Source organism: Oryx dammah, unplaced genomic scaffold, assembly GCF_014754425.2.
Source record: "Oryx dammah isolate SB20612 unplaced genomic scaffold, SCBI_Odam_1.1 HiC_scaffold_1, whole genome shotgun sequence".
Taxonomy (NCBI): domain Eukaryota; kingdom Metazoa; phylum Chordata; class Mammalia; order Artiodactyla; family Bovidae; genus Oryx; species Oryx dammah.
The window spans coordinates 60,481,745-60,491,033 of record NW_024070185.1 but is presented as its reverse complement, the minus strand read 5'-3'; the positions used below and the strand labels follow the sequence as shown (position 1 = coordinate 60,491,033).

At 50.7% G+C, this 9,289-nt stretch overlaps 1 protein-coding gene across 3 annotated transcripts in view; it reads left to right on the top strand.

Moving 5' to 3' along the window:
• Window positions 1-5,777, top strand: part of FBXO10 (F-box protein 10) — a 43,200-nt gene extending 37,423 nt beyond the window's left edge. For all 3 annotated transcript variants that reach the window (XM_040224860.1, XM_040224724.1, XM_040224789.1), the window contains 3 exons: window positions 620-930; window positions 2,007-2,185; window positions 3,805-5,777. In XM_040224860.1, the coding sequence (XP_040080794.1) occupies window positions 620-930; window positions 2,007-2,185; window positions 3,805-3,979 (665 nt within the window). In that variant the 3' untranslated portion in view covers window positions 3,980-5,777. The remainder of the gene's footprint in view (window positions 1-619; window positions 931-2,006; window positions 2,186-3,804) is intronic.
• Window positions 5,778-9,289: the final 3,512 nt, after the last annotated feature.

Genomic DNA, 9,289 nt, shown 5'->3' with positions numbered 1-9,289 from the left:
CTGCTGCCCGAGCCTCCCGCTCCTGGGGGGCTGCGGCAGGCGTCACCCCTGGGAGTCCTCACCCCAGGTCCACCTGCCATGTTCCTCTTCCTGACCATGTTCTGCGGTTCTCAGCCTGTGGATCTTGTGCTTTTTTTCCCCTATGGTATCTGTAAGAAATTTCTTAATTCTTAATAGGGAGGAAGATTCTAGCTCAGAATGGGAAGCAGAACAAAAGCAACAGAACTTTGGCTCAGGTGAATCTGTCTGCCCAGAGGTGGGATGGGCAGCCTTGATCAAGTAGTGAGCGCCCCGTCCCAGGAGGTACAGACAGCAGTCAGGGGAGGCAACTGTAGGAGGCGTTCCAGCGCAGGATGAGCGCCTGGGCCAGAGGACCAGCTGAGTCTTAGGTGCCTCTTCACACATGTCTCCCTCCCTGTCACTGAGCACTTGGCTCAGAAGGAATGGAGTTTCCTTGCTGGTCCTAGGTTTCCTCCTGCTCTGTCATCCAGCTTGGAAGATGCAAATCCCCAGGGCTGCTTCTCCCTCTCCTCCCCACCTCCTCTCCTGGGTGCACAGTTCTGGGAAGGCTTTTCCTTCTGGACCCTGGGGCCACCCTGTGCTTCCTCTCCCCTCACAGCCTCAGGACTCTACATCCAGAGCAGTGAGGCACTGCACGTTGTAACCAACGTGATCCACGCCAACAGAGTCAGGGGCATCACTGTGGCCCAAAGCAATCAGCTCACCCGTGTGGCCAACAACAGCATCTCCTGCAACCGCCAGAGTGGGGTCAAGATCGAGGCCCAGTGCAAGGTGGAGCTCCGGGGCAATGGTATCTATGACAACAGAGGCCATGGCATCATCACCAAGGGTGACAGCACCGTCATGGAAAATGACATCATTGGCAACCGGGGCAGTGGGCTGCAGCTGCTGCCCATGTCTGATACAAAGGTGTGTGTGTGTCTGCGTGTGACATGCGTGTCTACACAAGTCCCAGGAGAGCCGTGTGTGTGTGTGTGTGTGTGTGTGTGTGATGTGCATGCCTACGCCAGTCCTGGGGGGGTTTTAAGCCCTCTCTGCTAAGAAACAAAATCATAAACCCTCAGCACTCTGCAAGGGTGCCACCTAAACCCTGCCTGCAAGACACAGGGGGCACTTCACACAGGAAGGGTACTGGCAGGAAACTGGGGTGGGGTACCCCCTGAGGTATCTTCATGGTCTTCAGGTCAAGATCAGGGCTATTTCAGCTTTCTCCTCCTAGAGGAATCTCACTCAGGACCCGTCTTGCTCTGGGGCCTTGTAACACCGTCCCGTTACCCAGAGTAGCCTTCTCCTCACTGGCTGTCACTGTCTTCTGGAAGCCTTCCCTGGCCCCCCAGGCCATGGGAGGTGCCCCTTTTTTGACTTCTGAGGGGTCTGTGCCCACCCCTGCCTCACAGGGCACTTCCCTCAGTGCTGTGTCTGTTCCTTCACCTGCTTGTCTTCCCCACAGGCCCTTGAGCTCCGAGCTCCACTTTTAAGCAAAGCATGGAGTTGGGTGCTAGGGTTTCACTGTTGAGCCAAGCAGACCCAGTCCCTGCCCTTGTGAAATTACAGTCCCAGAGCCTCCTTTTGGCTTTGTGGCTTCGTGAGTCCCTGACTTTGGCAAGAAGTAAAGAACTCCTTGGTTGTGCATCCAAGCACTATGGGAAGGCAGAGGAGGGGTCACTGTCGCCTCAGCTGGGTTGTCAGTGGCCCTTGCTTCCGGCACCACCTCCTCAGTCTGAGGGCCCTTTTCACATTGTTCCTTCTTCCTGGAACATCTCTCCCTGCTCTGTGCCTGAGAAACTCCTACAGCTTATCCATCACCTTTTCCAGGAAGCCTTCTCTGGTTCTCTGGCTGGCCTTGACAGCCTTTCCATGAGCTCCCTTGACTCAGTGCTGACCTACCTAGCGTGCTTGTACCCCTCAGTTTTATCATTGGTGATTCATTCACCTGGCTCCCCACCAGTCCCTGAGGTGTGACAAGCTCTGGCTGCCTCTCCCAGGTAATAAAGAACCGAATCCATTCATTCCGGGCCTCCGGCATTGCAGTGCAGGGCCACGCCAAGGCCCTGGTGCAGGAGAACACCATCTTCCAGGGCAGGACCAACAAGACCATCTTCCAGCAAAGCTCAAACAACCAAGAATGCATTATACAGAACAACAGGTTCTTGGTCTTCAAGAAGTAAGTGCATGGGGTGCCTAAACCAATCTTCTAGAACCACCATGAGGTCACTGGGGAAGCCAGGCCTAGTGATTGTGGCAACCCTAGCTCTCTAGTCATGTCAGCTTTCAGCCCTGGTCAGATAAAGGCCTGTGCTTGGCCTTTGTGTTGGGCCTGGGCAGAGGACCTGAGCCTGACTCTCTAGGGAAGTCAGGGAGGGAATAAGCTTTCAAAGAGTCTGGGTATGTGGTTTCAAATCTCACCTCTGCCAGTTATTGGCTATGCAACCTTGGGCAATTTACTCAGCATCTCTGAGCCTTAGTAAAATCCACTTAACAATGTCTGTAGCACCAACTTAAGATAAAATAAGGTCCTGTGACCTAGTAGCATATCTGAGGTCTCACGTGAGTGTTTATTGCTGTGGCCACTGTTGCCCCTTGAACAAATACCCCTAGGCTTTTACTCACCCCACAGTAGCCAGCCTCTGACACTGCCCACACCTTGCCAGCCCTACTTGTAATATTATCATAAAAATACAAGACAATGTTGCTGGTTTAAGCAGTTTAGGATTTGATATGTATTAGAGGTGATTCACTCCAGTACTCTTGCCTGGAAAATCCCATGGACAGAGGAGCCTGGTGGGCTGCAGTCCATGGGGTCGCTAAGAGTCGGGCACGACTGAGCGACTTCACTTTCACTTTCATGTATTGGAGAAGGAAATGGCAACCCACTCCAGTGTTCTTGCCTGGAGAATCCCAGGGACGGCGGAGCCTGGTGGGCTGCCGTCTATGGGGTTGCACAGAGTTGGACATGACTGAAGCGACTTAGCAGCAGCAGCAGCAGCAGAGGTGATTCAAACCATCACTATCATTTGATTTTCCCCAACCCTTCATAACCTCCACAAAAGCTTAAGAGATTGGAAACCCACCAGTTTCTGCCCTCTGTAGATTTGCATTTTCCAGAATGTCATCTAAAGAAATAATGTAGTGTGTAGTCTTTCGAGCCTAGCTTCTTAGACTTAGCCCAGTGTATCCTGGATTCCCCTGTGGTGTCGCATCTGTCATTCTTTTTGTCGCTGAATGGACACACCACTTGGTTTATCTGTCCATCAGCTGAGAAATATTTAGGTAGCTTCTAATTTTTGCTGATTAATAAAGCTTGTATGGGACTTCTCTGGCAGTTCAGTGGTTAAGAGTCCGCCTTCCAGTGCAGGGGGTGTGGATTCAGTCCCTCATCAGGGAACTAAGATCCCCACATGCCGCAGGGTACAGCCAAAAACTAAAAGTGAATGGATGAAGCTTGCATAACATTCATGGTCATATATAATGGGGAAAAAAATGAGGCCTGGGGGAATGAAAGAAAAAAGAGAAAGTCACTGGTCTTATCTAGATCCCTGTTTAAAGATGGAGGAATAGAGGATGAGAGGAAACCTGTCCAGGGTTGCATCAGAACTGAAGGCAGAGCTAGAACCAGATTTAGCTTCATGCATGTCCCACCCCCTTTTGCTATCACTTAACTAGGGAGATACAACCTATACCCCAATTTAAACACTTGGATCTTGAACCAAAGATAAGGTTTTACAGGGCATTCAGCAAATGCTCTAGACCCTCAAAGAGTGCATTCTCATTTTGCCCCTTCAGGTCTGATACGTGGCGCCTGGCGAACCCACCAGCACGGCCTCACCTTGAAAACTCTCTCCGAGGCCCCTCCGCTGCCCATGGTGGGCAGAAGGTGACAGCCATGGCAACCAGGATCACAGCCCACGTAGAAGGTGGTTACCACAGCAAACGCAGCATCTTCTGCACCATCCTGTAAGAATGGAGAGCCGCAGGAGGCGGCAGCTGGGGGTGTCCAAAGGCCCCAGGAGGCAGGCTCGGGCCCTGCCAGGCCGAGCTAAGAGGTTGCAGCCTTCAAGGATGGAAGAAGTAGCACTTGCGAAGGCTCCTGCTCCTCTTATCTCCTCCTCCCTGAAAAGCAGGCTCTCAAGCCTTCTGGGGACTGAGAACAAGGTACCTCCAAAGCCCTTTGGCTCCGCAGCCCTCAGCAGGAAGGAGCTTGGATTTTGTGCTCGTTTGGTTAGTTGGTAGTTTTGGCTGTGCCATGCGTGCTGCTTGCAGGACCTCAGATCCCCAACCATGGAATTATTTTTCAAGGAGAAAAAGGAAACAGAGCTTGTAGAGAGCTTGAGTTGTAACTCAAGCTCTTGTAGAGATGATGAAGAGTTGGGGAAATTGATTCTGAAACCTTGGCCAGGGCTTTCTTTTTGAGTTACAGGGAACTATATACACCAAACCCAGAATCTTCTCAGGGAAGACTGAATTTACTTTTAAGGGACAGAAGTGATTCCAGTGAGATGGAAAGAGCCCCAAAGTCATCCCCCTTTCCTAGCCCTCATCTTGACTCTCCGGGGACACTGCCACACCCACCCTGCTGTGGGGGAGGCTGGAGGTTTGGTTTCCTTTAAGGACACAGTTCTCTTGGATGTGGACCTCTGAGGGAGGAGGGGCTTGAGATAAGGAGCTTCTCTTGGCAGGCTGCCCCAGGGACAACTGGGAAAGCAGGAGGGGCGTGTGGAGAAGGCTTCCCTCAAGTGGTTAGGTGTGCAGGTGAGGGCTGGGCAGGGCAAGGACTCACCTGACTGCTCCACCCTCTAGTTGCCCCTAGACTCAGGAGGACATAGTTGACTCAGTGCCTGCAGCATAGGGAGGATTTGAATCCCACAAGCACACCCAGACCAGCCACCCCTGCTGGGCGCCAGACAGGTGGAGATGAAGGTGCTTGGGGCCCCTGTCTGTGTCCACATTCTCATGGATGACCAGCCACCTGCCTTTACAGACCCTACTGTGGTTTCCCACTCTGTGCCTTGGCTCACGCTCTCCTCACCTTCCGGGCGTGCCCTCCTCGCCAGCTGTGCACGCCCAGGTCCCACCCATCCTTCCAGGCTCAACACATCATGTGGATGGCAGCACTCTGCCCTTTGAGCCTCCTCTGCCCTGTCTCTGCCCCCAACAGGGTACACTCTGTCTGGCTTAGAAATTACCCAGGTCCATCCCTGTCCACTGACTCACCTGTAAGCTCCATGAAGGTCACCGCCTGTGTCCCCAGCCCAGGGTATGGGGAGGGTTAGTAGCTTGAGGAGAGGGACAGGAACGCTCTGCTAAGCTCAACTGTGAATGTGTGAAGGTTCCAGAGCCAGGCAGTCTCAGACCCACTATTCAAGGAAGGGGGCCTGACACAGGCTCGGCTCAGCCTGAACAGTCCCCCGCCAACCTAGCCTTTCATGTGGTGCCTCAGCAGCCTGGTAAGGTCATGGTTGTATGCCCACAGCTCGAGTCCCAGGCAGGTTCTGCCAGGCCCCTGGTGCTGTTCTCCCAGGTGGGGTAGGGTGTGGCTAGAGGGAGCCAGGGGCTCAGTCTCCTCCCTGAGGACTTGGGGCACAAGAGTGTGGGTCCCTCCACTCCCCAGCACTGTTCTTTGCACTTATCTGTGGCCCCAGTGTGAGTCGCTGTACAAAATGCTGCCTTTTATTATTTTGTAACAAATGACTTTTCTGTGAACCAAGTGCTTATGAAAATCTCAACAACCAGAATAAAGTTCTATATTTTAAGAGGCACTTTGGGGGGTACTTTCCTTGGTCTTGGTATCTACTGGAGGTCCTGAGCGCTGGATGCAGACCCATCACCTTTCTGCCTCCCAGAGGTACCACAGCTTCCATTGAAGGAGGTGGGAGACCCAGGGCTATCTTGTCCATTCAGCTTGTTCCCACAGGATCCCAGATTTTAACATCTGTGTCCTCACAGGTCAGGGACCGTGGTGCAGGCCTGCCTGCCTCATGGGCTTTCTGAAGAGCAACAGTGAAGTTCCTGGTGTGGATGACCTGATGGTCTGCAAAGGGATTTCAGATCCATGACCACGTTTTCCCCAGTGTACTCATTTAGCATCTACACGTCACTTGAGTAGAAAGCCAGTACTTAGTATTTAAGTGCTCTTTTAATTAAAAGACTTTAAGGATAGTTTTAGAATTTTTCTTATTCTTAACTGAAGTATAGTGGATGTATGTTTCAGGTGTACAGCATAGTTCATCATTTTTAAAGGTTATACTTCATTTATAGAATATTAGCTATATTCCCTATGCTGTACAATATCCTGTAGTTTATTCTCCTTGTAGTTTACTAATAGTAGTTTGTACCTCTTAATCTCCTACCCTTACCTTTCTCCCCCTTCCCTCTCCCACTTGTTGTTCAGTCGCTCAGTCATGTCAGACTCTGCGACCCCATGGACTGCAGCACACCAGGCTTCCCTGTCCTTCACCATCTCCCACTGGTAAACACTAATTTGTTCTCTAGATCTAAGAGTATGTTTGTTGTTATATTCACTAGTTTATTTTTTAGGTTCCACATATAAGTGCTATTATACATTTGTTTTTCTCTGACTTATTTCACTAAGCATGCTACCCTCCAAATTCATCCCTGTTACAAATGGCAAATTTTCATTATTTTTATGGCTGAGAGTTTATGTCCACGAGTCTGTTTCTGTTTTGTCATAAGGTGTTTCCCTTGTGGCTCAGACAATAAAGTCTCCTGCGATGTAGGAGACCCAGGTTCGATCCCTGGGTCAGGAAGATCCCCTGGAGAAGGGAATGTCTAACCACTCCCTTACTCATCTGGAGAATTCATGGACACAGGAACCTGGTGGGCTACAGTCCATGGGGTCGAAAAGAGTTGGATACAACTGAGGGACCTACAGCCTTTGTCATATTTTAAATTCCACATATAAGTGATATCTTAGGGTATTTGTCTTTCTCTGACTTCACTTGATAATCTCAAGGTCCATTCATGTTGCTGCAAATGCCCTAATTTTGTTCTCTTTTATGGCTGAATAGTATTCCATGGTATATATGCACATCTTTATCCAGTCATGTCACTGGACATTTTGAATAGTGCTGCTATGAACAAAGGGGTTGCACATATCTTTTTGGATTAGTTTTGTCTGGATATATGCCCAGGAATGGGATTGCTGGGTCATACGGTAATTTTTAGTTTTATGAGGAATGGAATACTGACCAGTGTGAGGTGGTACCTCATAGCTTTAATCTGCATTTCCCTAGTAATTAGCAATGTTGAGCATCTCTTCACACGTCTATTGGCCATTTGTATTTCTTCTTTGGAGAAATGTCTCCTGGAGCCCAGAAGGGCCGAGTCAGCCGCTAGAGGTAGCAGCTTTCAGTTTGTGACAGATCCTGTTCTTTTAGATGGTGTCTTGCTGCCTGAGAGCTGATGCAGTGATAAAGGCTCTAGCAGAGGGTTTTGCTCCTCCCCTCACTCACTGCCTACACAATGGTGCCTGCCCTCTAAGGTGGCCCAGGTATCCTCCGAGTACACCCTCAGGTGTGGTGCCACCAGACCCCAACCCCTTCAGGCTGTTTCCACGAAGTTCACCTCAGTCCTCTTATGGAGTCTAATCCCCGAAGCCTAAGCTTCTGCACCCAGCCCCTGCCCAGACTGTGGACATGAACTCCAGTGGACACCTCAGGCTGGGGAGTCCACACCCATGGCACTGACCGTCCATACGGGTCTCTATACAGATAGAGCAGCTGCAGACTGATGGCTGTGCTCTCCTCTGAGGCTCTGAAGCTCCCTTATATTCTGGCTGATCTCTGCTGGGTGCGGGAACCTTTCCTCTTTCACAGCTTCCTTCCAAGAGCACAGGTACAATCTGGATTCCTTCTCCTCCCCCCTTTTTCTTTCATCCTACCCAGTTACCTGGAGATTTTCTTGCTCTTTCAGGGGTCTGAGGTCTTCTGCCAGGGATCAATAGATGTTTGGTGAGAACCATCCCACATGTGGATGTATTTTTGATGTATTAGTGGGAGGAGGTGAGCTTCACATTGTACTACTTCACCATCTTGATTGCTCTCCCCCGAGGGAACTGTGTTCTGAATGGTGACGCCTGTTAAGGCTCAGTAGGTTCCCTACCAAACGTTAAAAGAGGCTGTATGCAGAAGAGGTGTGAGTAAGGCTGTTAACCTAGGGCTTCCGTAACAGGAACAGCCAGGACACACAAACATACAATGCCCATGTTCTGCCACGTCATCTGGAGGTGAAAGTGGAACACCGGCCACCCAGCCTATCTTGGCTCTTCCGTGGCTGGGGAAGCATCTGGAAGGAGACTGCTTCAAGTAGCTAGCACTGGTTGACTGCATGGCTTGCTCTCCCACACAGGCCAGACCTGCCCAAGAGAACCCATTCTATCTGGGTATTTTTTTCCTTAAATGAGCCAAAATCTATCACCCTGGCTAAATCCTAGCCACACCCTTACTTCCTGACCCCTTCAAATTCTAGTTACATGCCTGATCTCCTAGTTCCGTGCCCCTCCTCCAGGCTCTCCTACCCAACCACATTATCCCCATGGTAACACTGAATCCTCTGCATTCACACTCTGATATGAATGATTCCCCCTCTCAAGATGTGTGGTCACGCCCTGTTCGTCCTTTATACCAAGCAAACTCCCTAAGTGTTGGACACATGGATAGATGGACAAGGAAACAAGCCCAACCCCATTCCCAGTATCTTTACTTTACCTTCTGGAGCCCCCAAAGGATCTCTTTTCCCTCTGTGGTGACTCTCCAGAGGTTTATAGACAGCATCTTGATCCTCCTCGGGTCTACTTTCTCCTGCCCTCAGTTCATACATGCCAGTTTGCAGACTGTCTCCTCACCATCTGGTCATTTTTCTAGATCCACTCCAGTGGCCCCGGGTGGGTCTTGGAAAGCTCAAGGAAGACATAGAGTTTAGGAGTCCTGTCTTGTACCTCAGGGGGTATGTCCCAGCTCTTATTTGCAGAAAGCATGGATCAGAAGATAGGGTTCTCTAAGGAAGCTGTGCTTCCCTGGGGTTGCTTGTCTGCAGCAGGTAAGTCTCCTCCCGAGGATGCCTTGCCACAGGTGAAGGTTTAACCCTTGTGTGGACCTCACAGGTCTTGGCTGTTCCCCACCCAAGCAGCTTACACTGCGGCCTCCCTAGCCTTCCCTGCTGGCCAGTCAGGCTCAATATTGATGCCTGCTGATGGGAGTGTATAAGCACAACAAAGACCAATATGGGGGAGGGGATAAATTAGGAATTTCGG